Here is a 17770-nt window from a genome sequence, read left to right as displayed (position 1 = left end):
CTCCTCCTCCTCCTTCTTCTTCTTCTTCTTCTTCTGCAGCTGTACTCGCTCGTTTCAGCGCACTTTGGTGAATTTTATTAGCACATTCTCCAGTGCGCCGACGCTGCTCGCACTGCAACACAAAAAAAGCCAAATGCAGCGAGCCAAAGGCTATTCCGCAACGGCTTAACGAGCTTCCCCGGCTCGTTAGTGCACGGCCGAGCCCGATCCCGATGCGCCGTTTGCTGTGCCTCGTCCAACTGGATGCGAGCGAGCCCCAGCCTGCAGCAGCAAATTTATCGCGAAACTTATCCTGCGAATTTTCGTCAAAGTTACTGCCACAGCTGGCTCGATTATTATTTCTAGCAGTCGATTCAACGATGCACCAAAGAAATATCGCGAGCTATTTTTCCATCTACTCTCAAGGAAATACCATAAACCGATACTCCAATTGAATTTATAAAGAAAATTAAATTCATTTTGGAATTGACAGGGCATAGGGGATAGGAATCTCGGTATTCACCGGCCGCTCAACAAAACAACGAGCGGAGCTCCAAGTGCAAATTTCTACCCCAATTAGACTCGCAGACTCGAGTTGACTTGACCATCGATGCGACAGCAACCAGAAACGATGCAATAGAAAAACGTTTAAACGTAGAAATCAATGACACAATGGGCTGCCTTCATAAAATATAACGTTATCCTGAATCTGGTAAGCTGTTTGATATGTTTATATAATATACGACTTTTAGTTGCTGCATACGGTGAAAAGTATTTCCGATGAAAAAGACATTAGCATTAAATCTCTCGAATATGTGTATTATAGTCGATGGAGCAAGCGATTAACAAGTGCGACGAGGGATGAGTCGAGAGAGTCAGAGAGAGAGAGAATCGTTGGCAAGGCCAGGGATTTAGAAAAGAAGGCATGTGGATTGGATTTTTGCCTCGTCCAAAAGCGTAGCTCCTCTAGCTCGGTAGTCTTCCCGGCAGCAAGCGAAATTCGGCACGATCCGCTACTATCGGTCCATTATCCTTGCCAAGATATATATATCGCGCAGCTCGTAAAGCGGCGAGGGAGCTGCTGCGAAGCGTCGGGGAATGGTGAGCGAGCCGAGAGCTGCAGGGGGAGAGGTGCGGGACGGACGGCGTTGCGAATGGATGAGGCGGCGGCATTGAGCCAACAGATCGCTGAGAATGCTCAGGGCTAATTTGAAAGCACGCCGCGCAGCGCATTTGTCGGTCACCGATGTTGTTCCTTGCCGCGCGTTCGTCCGTGTATCGCTCAACACACGTGCACGCGTCCACACAGATATGGAGTGTGCGGCTGCGATATAGCTCGAGAGAGAGAGAGAAAAAAGAAGCGAGCCTGTTCCGGGGCTTAGGCTGGGGCTGGCTCATGGCAGCCGAGCTAGGTATAGGTGTACGTGCGCCGGCGAGGGGCGTATATGCCGCGCGCACGAAGCCGTACGTTCGAGTAAGCCGAGTCGGCGAGGGCTGGCGGAACGAGCTGAGAGAGAGAGAGAGAACTGAAAGAGCTGCAAGAGCTTAGAGTGAGATGGAGAGAAACGCGCGCAAGAGGGAGAAAGAACGAGATGCGTCGAGTTCGAAATCTGCCGCTCCGCAACAACTTCTGGACAACAACAACAACGCCGCAACGACCTATCGAGCGGACGCCAATTTTACGCGACTTTTTTACAGCTATGCTAGGCTCGCTCGCCTCCTCGCCCGACAAATTTCCCTCGCCGAGCCAACGCCGATTTACTTCTCTACCTGCTCGCTCGACTATATGGATCTGCGTATCGACGTCGAGAAATTTTACTCGTCCTGCGTATTCGGCAGCTGCGATTCATATCCGACAACTCCGAGCTTGCGTGCTACCGACATTTTTTTCCTCGACAACCAACCTGCTTTTGCCAACTGCTTCGATTGCGAGACTGGCCAAATGTTATCTTGCACAACAAATAGTGCAGCCTGCCGAAATTACCTCGATTTTATACCGCTGCTTTTCATATGCAGTGGAGTCCCGCTCCGATCGAAAAATTTACCTGTTCAATTACAATTTTTCTTATCTTGCATTTATTTCAAACAAATTTCGAGTCTTAATCCTTAATACGTGTGAAACTAGTGCCAACTGTAGTTGCAGAAAGCTGAGCAAAGTTAATGTAATAAAATTATACCTCTAATATATTGTTTCACGATTCGTTTCAGTATTGTAATTTGGTTTAAAACTCTCGATACAACCACTTGGCTCAATAGCTCTGTAAGATTTCTGAATGTAATACTTTGACTCTCGACGAGATAATCAAAACCACCAATCACCATTTTCTGAAAATTATTCCATCAATTTCAAAAAATAAATTCCAGCAGAATTAGAAATTATGTAGTTATGGTTGATCGAATAGATTCTTATTTATAATAACTCCTTATATAGTTCGAATTTTTTGTTTAACCTTGTTAATTCGCAGACCTGCTTAGTTCGAAGAATTTTTCCGGTTCCTTGAGTTTCGAATTAGCCAAGTTCGCCTAATTATATTTATTCGTACGCGGTTTTATGCGTCGAGTTACGCCCCTCTGGTCGCCAACCTCCCTAATATCCCTTCATACGAATCTCCAAGTCAATTATTCGATTGATGAAATTTTTATTTTATTAATCTTTATCTATAACTTCGTGTGCACCGGTTATTACAAACGCAAAATTCAAATTTCCTTTGTTTGACAACTGCTTCGTCTGGCATTCTAAGCTGGACACATTTTTTAAAAATGTATGCTTTCACTCAAAGAGTTTATATCATCGTATTTTTTTCCTAACATATCTTCTTTCATGCTATGTATTGATATTATAAACACATTTTTTCAATACCAATTCTACACGAAGAGGCGATTTCGGCCACTGGGTATGAAAAATAGCAAACAGGCCTAAGCTGCCGAAAAAGAAAGCCCCAAAGCACGTGTTCATCGTCCTCGGCTTTGCCTCGACCGCTCATTACACATCTGGGACTTATCTGTATTTTGCGACCTAGGGCAATCATATACTATTTCACACTCTGTACTTAAAATTTTTGTTGTACCTACTTATTTATGATGTTATTCAAGAATTTGGTTACAAAAAAAGCCAAGTATTCGAACGATATTTTAGTATGTGTCAAAAAAATAAAATTTTATAGTCATCTGATTTTCTTTTGAGTCATGAGTGTTATAATTTCAGTATCTAGCCCGATCTTCCTTACCAGTTGGAAAATTTTTTCCAAGATTATTTCCAGGACAGATAAAATCGTTTGATAAGATAGGTGCACTGAGTATAAAGTAACAGCACATAATGATTTATAAAATAGATTTGAAAAATTGATAATTATCCGAATAAATAACATAGGGAGTAAAAATGAGTTAAAAGAGAGGCGTGTAGATAGACGTAGGATTTTTCGCACGAGCTGGTCGATCAATATTCGTTTTAGACTTTTTCAGCTTGTCATGCCTCTCGTAAAAACACGTCATAAACACACTCAAAAGTCACACTATGGAATTCAGAAAAGTAATAATCATACTTGTAGCTATAGTTACACATTGATTTGAGGAGCTTGTTATTTGATGTTTGGGCGTTTTGGAATGGTTGACGAAAACGAGAGCGCGAGCTAATACGATTTGAATTATGGTGCTATATTAATTAATGATAAGCCTTGCTTATAGATAAACGAAATTTTCATCAACTTCTCAACAGTTCATCTACGACTTTTTGAAAAGATAATGAATTAAACATGTCATGCTGAATATTTTTAATTATACCTCATAATTTAAGACGGCCAGCTATGAGAAGGTGGCACATTTTGTACGCAGTGAAAAAAATTATTGTAGGTACACTCATCTGTAAAGCGAAAATGGAAATGCTCAAAGCACATTTTTTGATTCAGCTCGCTGACTGCAATTACAGGCGCTCCAAGGCTTTGCAGTTTTTGGCTCCCAAGGCACGTAATCTACTATTTTCATTCAGAGCTTAGGCTTTCATCGCGAGGAAAAGCCAAATTTTGAACAGGCAGTCAAAGATCTGGTAAGGAAGGATAAAGAAGTTGGTTTGCCAAAGGCTAGCTATGCGTTAAAAATGAGATGAGCCAAGGAAGAAAAGGATGGACAAGAGGCAATGACAAGTGCAAAAGAAAAACTAAGCGAGGGCCGCAAATAAGGTAGCAAGAAAGAAATGGTCGTCAAAGATGAATCATCTACAAGGCTACAACTACTCGTCCGATAGATTGATTATCAAGCCATGGAACATGCTCGTATCGGCAGCAAATTATTCCCGACACTTTGAATAAATTAGGTATATTATCGGTTCGAAGCAGAATATTGTATAAGTTTTGAGGGTGTGTAGATTGTTTGAATTGAGAGCGAGCGAATTTTCGTCTATTCGGACTATTCGCCATGATATTGAATGCAAGGCACACGTTTAATGCGTAGAGTAATATGTACGCCGCATATAATATGCAGAGTGACTGCCAACAAACTAATATTTACGCAAATTAACACCTTGTATAAATCGAACATCATTCTTAGCGATAGCCAAAAGAAAGAGAATAAAAAAAGGGGCAAAGAAAGAGAGCTGACATTGAATCAGATATGATTCAAGTGCCTGCGCGTGGAATGAAAAAAGCTCGACTGCAGGATAGATAGATAGATAGATAATAGTTTATTTTGGCTAAGGACGGGTAGCCCTATATAGCCACAGCCAATGATATAATTTGCTACAAGATATCATGACGAACAATATTTGTTACAAAGCAAAAACAAAATAGAACAACAAACAAAATAAAATAAAAACTACACAGAGTTAGTCATATTATTACGCAAGTAATACTGGCGCATGACTCTCCCAAAGCCAGCGTTACGATAGAGCACCCTCATCTCGTGCGGCAAGGCGTTCCAAAGATTGGCGGCGTTAATAAAAAAGGCACTCTGCAGGCAGCTAAGTCGCGCAAAGGGGATGGATAAGTCCAGATTCGATCTTCTGCTGCCCCGGTCGCCACTGCCAGACTCGAAGGTGAACCTGGCCGCCAGATACGCCGGTGCGCCGCGCCTCAATATGTTGGCCAACAAACACACGACCAGAAGACTACGTCGCTCTCCGAGTTTGAGAATACGCAGCTCGACGTACGATGGTGTAATGTGCTCGTGTCTGCGGACACCCGTGACAAATCGGACCGCAGGAGAGAGAGAGAGAGAGAGAGAGAAAAAAAGGTATATCGGAGAGCGAGCAATTCATACTTTAAGCAAGCTACAAGATTAACTGCTATTAAAATTTACATCAGAATCACTGATGTATGGAGACTGCTCCGGAGAAACGACTGCGCTAGAACTAAGACTGCAATATGTATGCGTGTAATAAAGAACAGCAGAGCGAGAGCGACTATATACAAGTTTTTTTCAATTCTTCCTTTTGTCCTTTTCGTTTCTGCTCGCTGTCGGGAGATGCAAGCGAGCGAGTTTTGATCTTGCAGTTTTGTACATGCTCGCAGCCAGCTGTATCATTATATCCAACATGGTTGAAACTGCAGTTGGACGTAGAGCGACTCTTGGCTCCGAACGGGCATAAGGATACGTTTTCAATGTATAATTGAAAGATCAAAAGTGCGAGAGTGCCGAGCGCGATAAAAGCAGACTTTGCAGTTGGGTTAAGAACTAAAGACTCGTCGTAGGTCGATGTGGCCAAAAGGCTGGGCGAACCGAGTCGCGATGAAAATGTGCCGCGAGTCGAGGACTGTAGGCAGCGGCGTGGCTGTTGTATTAAAGAAGAAAATGAGCCAAGCTGCAGCAGGACTCGATGAAGAAGCGTAGGGCGCGTCAAGGTGTGCAATGGTAAAGCTGCTTTCTCTCGATAATTAGCGGAGATTTCTGCGATGGCGTCGCTCCGCGCTCGGCTCGCATCGTGCCCTATGCACTGCGCACCCACGGCCACGGTTCAGCTCGAGTCATGGCTCCGGCAGACTTGGCTCGGGCTCGGGCAATGCTGCGAAGCTAATGCGTCGACACGATCAATATCGGTTTTTCTCGCTCCCTCCTCGTTTCCCTCCCTCGCTGCCTCTCCCTCCCTCTCTCTTTCTCTCTCTCTCTCTCTCGTTCTATCTCGCGCAAGTTTAACTTCTCTCGAGCCTACAGCAGCGTCGCGAGTAGCCAGCGTATAGTCGACATTTTCCTCCTTTTTCACTGCATAATTGCTTAATTACACGTCTATATATCATTGGTGTCGAGTAGGTGCTCGCTCGGCTACTCGGCCGCTGTAGAAATAAGCAGAGAGAGAGCTGACTTTTATCGTAAAGCAGGGATCGGCAGGAATTTTCATCCCGCGCTTGGCAGCTCTCGCACCCCGCGTATATAGCTTCGTTGAACGTATAGTCGAGGCTTTCTTTGAAAAAGTGTAGGCGTGCACGAGCAGTGTTTGTGGCCAGCGGCCCAAGTACGCGTACAAGCCAGTGCGAGCTCACGCGATCCTATCGGCCCAACAGCTATACGAGCTTATATACAAGCACATATAAGCAGCGCCAAGCGTGCCTCGTGCCTACTCGCCGCATCCGATAAAGCACTCGACTCGAGAAAATAACGCTACGCACTTACCAGTACTTATACCAACGATCCTCCTAATACATCCCGTATCATCTCTGCGCGGTTTTATGCGCTTTCGAGCTTTGCTCCTGCCACTTAAGTACTTGTGTATTTTCTCCACTGCAATTTTCATCTTTTCTCTCTCTCTCTTTCTTACCCTTTTTCCCCGGCTCGTACGTGCAATTTCCTTAAACGCATCGCTCAATGATAATGCATACTTATTCTCGCTCTCTTCGGCTGATTCTCTCGATGCAACCTCTTTGTGCCGATCGCCGAGAACACGCGCTCGTGTGCACACTTATAGCATAGCCAACGATCTATGCACAAGACTACTCACTCAATGAAGAAGCCATCGCACGCCACCAACTTTATCAAAAAGCCATTTCGAATCAACGCTGCAGCTCGTACAAAAATACTTTTCGCTTCTTATTCTTAACTTTCTTTTCGCCTCTCTTTCTCCTATTATTCATTGCGTATTGCATCGACTCAAGAGTTTTCTTCGCTTTTTTATTCTCGAGCTAAACTTTGTGGCCAAGACAACACATTTTTCTCTTTATCTTAACAATGACAATAAAATGCCTTGTGCAACTATTATCGAGTACACGAAAATGTAAATGTTTTCTTTTGACACTTGTTTTCTTCAATTCATTAGATGGAGAAATTCAGTCAACAAACATCCTTACGATTTACACCAAGGGAACGAATTCAACTAGGGTAAATCACCCTCCAGTGTATCACCTTTCGACCGGCAAGACTGCTAATCCATTATTTCTAAGCCAATCCAGATTTGTTTCCAAATCAACTCTTGCAGGATCATGATACACTTCATAAAGATTAAAGTTATAAAGAAATTACACGCATTCACAAAGTTTTGTCGCTAGCATTGATAGGAAATAATAATAATTTTTACAATACCTCATTTATTACCAGAGTGGCTATAAAATAAAAAGTTTAATATACTATTAAAATTTATTAATCCGAATTTTCCTTTTTGTGAACTGTAGAGAGAAAAAAGTCACAAAAGAGAATGTGAATGGATTGAAAACATTTTTAGGCGGTGCACGGATCTCGGTATAACATAAAGAGCAGTGAGAAGCTTGCTGCTTTAAATAGTCGAAATCCAAAAAAGAATGTTCTTCAAATTACACGGAATTATGTAACTAATTTGCTACGCATACATTTTTCGTGCCTCTTCTTTTTCTTAAGATCGAAACAACATGATTTCTCATTATAATCGTTGAACATTTTTAAATGTATGCATTATATTCGCAATGTTTACGATAAGAGAAAATGAAAAAGAATAAGAAACGTTGCTTGGAAAGTAAAATAAACAGGTATATTATCATTAAACTTACATTGTTGCTGATTACAAAGGTGCATTGATAAAGGCACGGAGTCAGAGAGACGAGCCGAGGTCCGCACTAGTCAGAGTCGGAAAGATTAATTAAAAAATTGAGTTACAATTTGATTCTCGAGCTCAAATTTAGTATGGAGGGGAATCGGCGTCAAAAAAATACTATGTGAACTTTGTCTCGGTAATTGGTCTAACAACACGCATGATGCTATGTAAATGATTGATTTTTACTATTAATAATAAAAGGGAAATTAAAAATTGTCATTTGTAATATCTAAGAGATAAAATATTCAATCACCAGTAAACTATCTTCTCTTTCTTGCGCCTTTCAAGGTCGATAGTGAGAAAAAGCTTTTTCATACCAGCGGCCCGAAAGTGACTACTTCTCTGTCGCTGCGCAAAGCAGGAAGAGCGATTTTCGGGCCACTGTGTATAAAAAATAGTATACAGGCCTATGCCGCGAAAAAAGAAAGCCCCAGAGCACGTGTTTATCGGCCTCGGCTTCGCCTCGGCCACTAATCACACGAGCTCTGGGACTTTTCTGCTTTTCGTGGCCTAGGGCACTAATATACTATTTAAGTTTGTTTATAAAATAATGGTGGTTAAAAATGTGTGTAGTTATTTGAAATTATTCATATACTTTTTTTCATTATTGTAGATATTTTATTAAAAGTAACATCACGGTCAATGCAAGTGAGAATATTGAAATTTCGACTAAAAAGAAATGAGTGTTTCGTCTTTTTGACATTCAGAATCCTAAACATTTTTTACCCCATTTTACACAAATAAAAAAGGGTTGCCTATTATTACAACTACAAAAACGAATCCCACAAAAACAGTTATACCTTTGCGAAATTAAATAATTTTTTAAATCTGAAAAATGCATTTTGTAAAGGTAAGCCAAAGACCTATCCAAAGCTGTATTGAAAATTTTTCCATAGTTGTGCTACAGAAGATAATGGAAAAAAACTAAACTTTGAATGTTTTTTAATTGTTTTTCAAGTTCGGCTCTAGGCGTCACTCTTTCAAGTGGGATAGCAGAGATGCCCACATACTAGGCACTGTGTAGACCTCCTATTGCCTGCGTTTTGGTCCAAATTGAAGTATACCGAAGCAGGTTCACACGCTGCAGTGGTACGTCGAACCCAGTGTGGGGCGCATTATAATTATTCACTTCCAAAGCAAAATATGCTGAATTATTGAGTATGGGGTTGGGGGGGATTAATATTTATTTTTAAGGCTTTGATAAATCTAATAAGCCCTACATTTGTATCCACATAATTTGATCTTTCGTAATATTACACAGTGACTGGATTTAAATTAAAAAATGCGAAGAAAAAAATTGTTAGTAAGTTTATTCTTCAAGCTCACTTTGTAGCAGTACTCGATATCTCTGTTGACATGGAAGTAGCACACGATGGAATCAAATATTATGAGAATTTTTCGAGATTTTTAATACAAACTTTTTGCTTTTCAGATGAAGTTATCTCGGGAATGCAGCGGTATAATAGAAACAATTGAAAATTGTTATAATACTATTTATAATATTGCTTTTCACCATAAAAAGTGTTAATTAAAATATTAAAATATACTACTTAACCATTTTTTACCAATTTTTATCCTGAAAATCGTCGAGGAAAAATAAAGTTAATCGGATCTAATTTAATTTAATTTAATTTCATATAATTTGATTAGCCGACTAATAAAATTAAAAAAAATCTATTCCGCTCAAAAAGAAATAGGTACTTTTCCAAACATCATAAATATTTCTTTATCTTACTTGATTTACTAAAAATGTTTTATAATTAAAATAAATTCGATAAAAATGATCATTATAATGACATCTTCAATGATAAAATTTGTTTTATAATGTTGCTCAAGGCATTTTTAATTATTGATTGCATGAACACGGATCTTCAAAGTTAAATTTTCAGTTAATATATCAGTAAAGATGTTTAAATTTTTTTGGCATTTTTTAATAGTCAAATTTATACAGCTTGAATAAATTTGAAAATAGTAAATAGTTTTTTTCAATTAAAATTTTTAGTTCAAGCTCGTACTCTGAATGATGTACAGGGACTATTTTTTGATTCGACAAATATTGCCATTTATGTCTGTATTGTACTCCACGATGATAACTATCGTGATTGAAAAAAATTATATAAGTTACATATTATTACTTTCTTATAAATAGATTTGTATAATACTGGCAACACAAAGAATTTTTAGTGTTATTTTGAAGAGAATTTTGAATAGTGTAATTTCACTTACACCGCAAAGTTTTATAATTTTTGACAATTTTTGATAACATAATAATTGTAAAAAATGAATTTACGTTTTCCGAATAACTATCTTTACGCAGGTTTAAAAATATACATTTTTATTTAATTGTGAAAATGTGTTTTTTGAAAAATTCTAGATCAAGGGCATGACTCAAAGTATGAAAATTACGCATTACGTAACTTTGAGGGAATTCAATGATGAATGAAAGCTTAAGTATTTTCTAAACAATTGATAAGGTTTTGTTTTGTACTCGGCTAGAACAATCAATAACTAGTAATCGTTCTTGGACATTGTGAGTAACAAGAGTTACAATTATTTCTGTTGCAATAGAAATAAGTAGCTGAAAGTTCCGATTGCAGTAAATTGTTTTTTTTCATACTTGCCCTTTCAAGTTGTTCATCAAAATGTCGACAAAGTTGTTCATCTTTTATTTTTACTTTTGCATACTCACACATGCTATAGGTAGTTATAACATAATGTAAAAAATATAATTTATTCAGATTTGCGTTTTTGATTCTTCAAGTGTTAAAAAACTAATATCTTATTGATTTAACAATGATCAATACTTGCTGTTGATGATATAAGACGAATAATATGTATTAAATCAAAAAATTCGTAATGCTGGTTATTTTTTTTCAGTTCATACATCTGCAGCTTTATCGAATAGTAAAAGTCAACAGACAGTCGAGTATTTTGAATTGAACTCGGTTAAATACTTATTATTTTCTCAACATGTTACGTGGCCTGAAGCTGATATGCTTTGTCAAAATAATGACGCGAAACTGGCAATTTTAGATACTAAAGAAAAAGCAGAGGCTGTTATGGAAGCAATTTCTGAATCTAACTCAGGTATTTATTTTTATAGCTTAGTCTATAAGATGAGATTTTCAAAACCTAATCGTGAAAAATTTTTATTTGGACCATTGGAAATTGAAGATATCGATGATGCTTGGATAGGTGGTCGACGAATTCAATCTAATTGGATTTGGTTTAAAATGGACGATAATTCTACAGAAATCAGCAACCGAATATCAATGAGACCTGACAAAAATAATTTTCCACCATGGATTCGAGAACCCACGAACGCAAACAAGGCTTGTCTAGCTATTAACAGAATATTGCACGCCATTCCTGTTTTTGTTGATTTAGAATGTCGACTATTAAGACCATTTATTTGTGAAAAAAGTACGTGAAACTTTTTTATTATTTCCTAACTGAGAAAATATGGTTTTTATACTAATATTATCAGCATTAAGTTCTTCAATTTTTTGATAAACTTAAAATTATTTGTAAAATTGTGATCAAAGTGTTGGGCATCTAAACATTGATTAACTACGTTGCAAAACTCGCCATTGTACAGAGCTCTCGGATGTTTCGTAAAATATCCCCCCGAGCTATCTGTGGTAACAAAATCTCAAAGTCTCATGTCTTCATACAGGAGGCGGATATGAAACAAAAAGGAGAAAATAAATTTCTCCGCGTCTTACAGAACCAGTTTTCGAGCAGCTGCTTAGGGCGTTATTTCGCGTTTTAAAGTTCGAAGCATGGCCGAACATTATATTGAGATTTTCGATGGCGTGTTTTAATTTTAGGGAGGCTCTCGGACATTGCAATACCTTTGCAAACCTCTTTGTTATTTCTGAAAGGGTCTGACTATTCAGGCGAAATTCGTGCACGAAATTTTTGATTTTCGTGTACAAAATTCTAAAATTGGTAATGAAAACTCCAAATAACCCTAGATAAGCCTTGTTTTCTTAGAAAAATTGTAATTTTCGTTTACGAAAATCCAAAATTTCGTACACGAATTTCCCCGATAATTTTCAATTAGCTGGCAATGAAATAAGTTTAAAAAATGTACAGTTTTTTGTGTCTAGATATTCTAAAAGCGTATACAGGTATTCATCTACTAAACTGAAAAAACTAAAAAAATATACTCGCTTTAATTTGATTTATCAACCAATATGTCGTAATCATACAATTATTCTCGAGTAAATTAGATTAATTTGAGGTAATTATTACAGATGCAATCGGTGATAGCAATCAAAATGGAATACCAAGCAAGTACGTGGTTATTGGTAAAAGTACTTTTTCACTTTATCACAGAAAATCGACTTGGTTGGAGGCTGCTACATTTTGTCGCGATCAGGGAGCTCGCTTGGCTATTATCAAAAATAAATTCGTAGCCAGAGTGATAGCTAATAGCATGACAACCACTAGACCAGGTAAAACACCGAGTTGCAAAGATGACGACTGGGAATGAATGTATGTTTTAACAATAGCTACCTGTACACTCGTTATTGTTGAATATAGATTTTGAGCAAGTTTGGATTGGAGCTCGATTTTACGAAGGACACTGGACTTGGCTAGCTACCGGAACAATTTTGAGCTCGTTGACCGACGAAACTGGCTACCCCCCATGGCGATTTGGGAAGGCTGAAAAAAATAGTGGCTGCCTCTTACTTGATAGGCATCTTGAAAAAAGGCCAAATTTTATTGGATCAATATGCAAACGAAAGAGAGATTTCATTTGCGAGGAATGTGCGTTTAATATATATTTCATGACCCTTTGAGTAGCTTTCAAATACCGCACGAAATGCTTGTTTCGCACATTTTCCTCTTCTTAATGATTTTAGATCCAGAAGATGAGAGTGAAGATTGGATGAATGAACCTATTAAACATTCCGATGGGAATTATACGTTTGTGATTTATCCAATCGATAAAACCTGGAACGATAGCCGCGTCTATTGTCAAAAGCGGGCAAGTTCTTTGGCTACGGTTAAAACTTTATCGATCGCTAATACGATCATTGCAGCAATGGGCGATCATCCACAAGGTTAGTACACGCCCTTGGTATCGGATTCATTCACGGCTAGTACCAAATAATACCCACTTAAATCCAGACCATTTTCGATGCATTAATGAAAAAGAGTTTTATACAATCAGGACTTCAACACGTTTGGCTGGGCGGGCTTCGCCAAAATAATCTTTGGCGTTGGATCGAAAATGATGAAATTATCACTATTAACAATAGTTTATCACATATTCCTCCTTGGGCGAGTATTGTTGAAGAAAACAACGTTCGAACCGACGGGTCTTCGTGCTTAAATCTAGACAGAAATGACCACGTTGAGCCTTACCTTTACGGGTTGAATTGCAATAGTAAACAGCCATTCGTATGCGACATTGGTGAGATTTAAAATTTTAACTCTAAATAATACCTTTACAAAATTGAAATCAAGGCTCGCACTTGATTGGAACCTTTAATTCAATAAAAATTATAGGATGCGATAAACTTCCGCCAATTGATCAAGGCAATTGGGAATGTAATAATGAATCTAATGAAAAACATTGCTCGATAAAATGTAACGAAAGCTATGTATCCATGGGTCTGGAAAAAATATACTGTACACCTGAAAAAGGCTGGAACAGTTACAAGGATTGGCTGGAACTCCCCATTTGTCTAGGTATAAATACGATTATCGATTTATTATTAGCTACTAATAATGCACTACTTAAATTTTTAAAAAGAGAAAATTATTCTACAATTCAACAGATGCTAAAGCTTACGTTGATCGGATGATAAAAGCCATTTATAAAGATTTGCAAAAAAGCGATGGTTATTACATTATATTGGGACATTTCAATAAAAAAATACAAAAACTCTCGTTTGATTTTGCCGAACAATTTGTCAAGATTTTTCCGTAAGTTTTCAATATGAAATTATACATGTAATTTCATAACTGTGATATCAACTGATTGTTGCCTTTTTGCAGTCTTAGTAATCAAACAAAAATGGGAATGACCAGTTATATCACGCTTCCTGCAAGCAACATTATTTATGAAGAAATCGATTCATGTGAAGTTTTGGATATTATACCCAAGATGAAAAGTATTCAGCCACTTGAAGATGTTCCAAATGATAAAATAATACATTTTACTGACTTGGAGAAGTATGTGTTGAACAATTTTGATCGGAGAACCCTTATAAGTATATTTTATCTTTAAATTAACGCAGAGTGTTATAGTTATGATGAAATAGTTTTTTTAACAAAAACCATTTATTGCTATGCAGTTGCTTTCGTCGATCCAGTAAGGGTGCATCAAAACAAGGAAATATTTGAAGAATTGAGAGATGCTGGGCATTACGTAATCGGTATTGGTTTAAAAGAGGATTGGGAAGCTCTATTGCCAATCACCACTATTGGGTTTGATCAACATCTTAATCTTTACCTTTTTAGTGAGGAACAATTTGAAGTTATTTATAATATCTTTAGAGGTAAATCAGTTCACAATGCTAATACAATTCAGCAATTTCTTTTTCAATTTTATAAAAATTATACATGATTTATATTAATTACTATCACCATGGATCATTGAACCATTTATGATTATTTTTTTCTTTTCTTAATAGATGAAGCAAATGTAAATTTAAATTGTGAGTTTTTTCAAATCCATAATTTACACTTTTGTAGTAAAATATAAAACAAGTCTGACTTTTATTAAAAAATTAACAGGTTCAGCGAAGTCAAAATCCACGTTTCATGGAAAGACCAGCAGCCAAGTTAACAACGCTGAGTTAGGTAAAAAAATTTTAAAATGTTGAAGATTTTTTTTAAACTTACATGATTTGATAAATAATTTTGAGGCATTTCTGCGACAAAGGCACAGAAACTAGAATTTTAATAATTTTTTTTTTGAAACATCACCGACCCAACAATTTTTAATCATATTTTTACGATTTAAAGATAAAACAAATTTCAACACTGAAGAAGATAAAAAATTGAAACAAACTGATGAAGTATTAAAATCGGATGAACAATCACAAGAAGGTAATGCAGACTTTTTTATATACATATAAATTTTTATAGATTTTTACCTGTCAATCAAATAAAACGCATTCAAATAGTAGGAAACTGAATTTCAAGGAAACAATTGATTCATATTCGAATTTTATAATTTTTTTTTACTTTGTATACATTTTCAGGACCTCCTGATAACTTGAATGAAAAAACAGCTACTGATAAAATCGACGAGTCAACAACTGCTAAAAGTGACCAAGTTTTGAGATAAAATTGTTAAGCATACAGCAAGCATATAATTTATATAAAAAATTCATGAATAATTTACTTGAATTTTTTGTTTGTTTTTTTCTGTTTTTTATTCAAATTAAAAATAATTAGACCTAGTATTAATAAAAATAAAAATGTTAATATATTTTTCATCATGTTATTATAATTGAATAAAGATGTTATAAGTTTTGATTTTAATATAATTGGGCACATTTTATTTACTCCGCTTGGGATAAAATTTAAGATCTATAATCTTCATGACAGATCAAAAAAATATTTTAAAGAGCAAAGCATTCTAAATTTTCTGATCATTAAGTAACAAAAATTCGTTTTTGTAAAACAGAAATTTTTCACAAATAGCTAAAAATGTTTATTTTGTTTAGCTTCGATTGGCTCTATTGCCCCAACCTCGTTTATGAGTATCTTTGTATTCATCCATGGCTCTAGCTCTAGCAAGAGCTACAGGATCATCTTGCTCAATTTCTCTTTCTTTTTCCTCATCTTCTTTATCTTGCTCTAATTGTTCATCAACTTTACCACTTGCAACATCTTGTAAACTCTTTGATCCAATTTTATTTCTTTGTTCAGTCCACCTATAAGATATGATTCATTTAAAAAATTCAACATTTTTTATTGAAGTTTTTCTGTATTTTACAAATTTTATATTGATACTTACTCTCCGTCTCTAATTTTTTGGTCATAAAATTCATCAACAGTTAATACTGGAAGACTAGGATAGCCAGCTCCATAAACTTGTTTCTGTATTAAATCTCTAGTTATAATCATAGGTTTTAACTTTGACGTTGTATAGTTTTTCTTTTCAGCTTGTTTCGATGGGTCATGATTAATATTTTTCATATGTTCTAAAATTGGAATTTCAGCTGCTAATGAATTTATTTCATCTAAAGCTTGATTAGCAAATATTTTTATAAGTGTGACAAAATATTCTCTTTTACTTTCATCATCAATATTTGGATTGTTTAGATTTTTTTCTAACATTTCTAATTTTTTTTCTAATTCTTTCTGCATCTGATATCTTTGAATTTTAGCATTTCTTGAGTTGACCTGTAATACAAAAAAGATCATTTGCTAATGGCATCGGTCAAGATGACTTTTAAATTAAAATTATGATTCGGTTACCATTTGGGCAATGGCTTCTGCATTTGATTTTTTAAGAGCGACAGCTGTTTCTTCAGTTTTCTCATTATCTTTAATGTCAGGAATATCAATATCGATGAGTCCATATGATTTTAGTCTTTTAAGAAAATCAATGAAATAAATTTCTGCAACTTTTACAATATGCATTCTATCTTCTGTACCACATACTTTAGTGGTTAACGTACCAAGTAATGCTGGTAACAATAAATATTTTATATTTTCTGTAGCTATTTCTTCAAAACTTTCATTACCGCTATACATATCTGCCAATGATACTAACTTTGTAACATCTTCAAAATTTTTCATCAATGTTTTGATATTATACTGCAATCACATGTAATTGTTATCAGAATATCTTTTCATCCGGATTAATAATAGTTGTTTACAAAAAATATTACAAACCTGCACTTCCTGACTATTTGTCGGTTCATTACTTTTGTTAAGCTCATTGTATAATTTGAAAGATTTATCAAACATATCAGATAGTTTAGTATCATCTGCTCCTTCTATGGAAACTTCACCCCCACTATGATTTCCACGATCGATTCCTTTTTTTGGCTCCATAACTTGTATATTTTTTCAAATAAAAATGAAATGAAATAATTTTTTATTGAAAAAGTTTATTTATAACCTTTTTTAGTAATAAATGTTGAATACCGTGATTCACAGGTATGCACTACTGAATGGACTAAACCGTAAGTGTATAAAATGGTCAAAAATTTCGTATACTAGCAATGAATCTTGCATATCGAATCGTTTAACAATGATACAATAAGTATGGTAAACATAATACGCACTACGTTCATGCACGGCTAGTATCAAAACATTAGGCTCGAATTGTATTGCTTCATGCTTGTAACTTGTAAGAAGGCAGCGATCAATTTTTTTACAAGTCCGATGGTGAGCGCTGCAAACAATCGTGGTAAGATAGTAAACTATTAAAATATAATCCTAATGTTTTCAAATTATTACTTTCCACTTAATAACTTGGAAATTGATTAAGTGGATTCGCAAAATCAAATGAATATTTAATATGTTGCATTAAATTTTGAAATTTTGTTAGCTTTGATGTTTAATATATTAAATTATATAATAATACAAGTGGCAATAAAGTCATAGAGAAGTGAGATTACCGATTTTAATACGGAGAACGTCCGACGATTTTTTGTTATTTTCCAAATAAAATTAATCGATATGATGTCACCTTTTCCAGACTGTTAGAATTTAATGCAATAAAACAATGTAATTTCTTTTTACTCACGCAGAGGTTTTAAATTTAAAGATACTTTTGAGGACAAATTTAAGGATAATTATATATTGATTTTTAAACTTGTAGTCTCT

At 36.0% G+C, this 17770-nt stretch overlaps 2 protein-coding genes across 2 annotated transcripts; one reads left to right on the top strand and one right to left on the bottom strand.

Moving 5' to 3' along the window:
• Positions 1–10491: 10491 nt before the first annotated feature.
• LOC106658365 lies at positions 10492–15368 on the top strand. Its single transcript, XM_014380276.1, has 15 exons — positions 10492–10663; positions 10841–11050; positions 11138–11386; positions 12223–12423; positions 12512–12739; positions 12835–13035; positions 13146–13388; positions 13484–13666; positions 13756–13903; positions 13976–14190; positions 14275–14478; positions 14614–14637; positions 14717–14782; positions 14948–15031; positions 15187–15368. Exons 1-15 carry the CDS (start codon positions 10606–10608, stop codon positions 15270–15272), a joined length of 2400 nt encoding a protein of 799 aa, XP_014235762.1. The 5' UTR covers positions 10492–10605; the 3' UTR covers positions 15273–15368.
• An 89-nt stretch (positions 15369–15457) lies between these two features.
• LOC106658369 (immunoglobulin-binding protein 1b) lies at positions 15458–17285 on the bottom strand. Its single transcript, XM_014380280.2, has 5 exons — positions 17087–17285; positions 16832–16995; positions 16412–16753; positions 15948–16336; positions 15458–15864 (listed from the first exon to the last, which is right to left on the bottom strand). Exons 2-5 carry the CDS (start codon positions 16991–16993, stop codon positions 15651–15653), a joined length of 1107 nt encoding a protein of 368 aa, XP_014235766.1. The 5' UTR covers positions 16994–16995; positions 17087–17285; the 3' UTR covers positions 15458–15650.
• Between the last annotated feature and the right edge of the window lie 485 nt (positions 17286–17770).

The sequence above is a fragment of the Trichogramma pretiosum genome, unplaced genomic scaffold (assembly GCF_000599845.2).
Source record: "Trichogramma pretiosum strain Unisexual culture from Peru unplaced genomic scaffold, Tpre_2.0 scaffold70, whole genome shotgun sequence".
Classification (NCBI taxonomy): domain Eukaryota; kingdom Metazoa; phylum Arthropoda; class Insecta; order Hymenoptera; family Trichogrammatidae; genus Trichogramma; species Trichogramma pretiosum.
Note: the sequence above shows the minus strand (reverse complement) of the source record. Positions and strands in the feature narration are given on the sequence as shown.

Bases quoted from the DNA above. Each gene is read 5' to 3' on its own strand.
- LOC106658365 (XM_014380276.1), top strand. From the start codon at position 10,606: ATGTCGACAAAGTTGTTCATCTTTTATTTTTACTTTTGCATACTCACA. The intron at 13,904-13,975 runs GTAAGTTTTCAA...GCCTTTTTGCAG, and splicing joins CAATTTGTCAAGATTTTTCC to TCTTAGTAATCAAACAAAAA. The intron at 14,638-14,716 runs GTGAGTTTTTTC...AAAAATTAACAG, and splicing joins AGCAAATGTAAATTTAAATT to GTTCAGCGAAGTCAAAATCC.
- LOC106658369 (XM_014380280.2), bottom strand. From the start codon at position 16,993: ATGGAGCCAAAAAAAGGAATCGATCGTGGAAATCATAGTGGGGGTGAA. The intron at 16,337-16,411 runs GTAACCGAATCA...TTTGTATTACAG, and splicing joins CAGAAGCCATTGCCCAAATG to GTCAACTCAAGAAATGCTAA. The intron at 15,865-15,947 runs GTAAGTATCAAT...CATATCTTATAG, and splicing joins CAAAAAATTAGAGACGGAGA to GTGGACTGAACAAAGAAATA.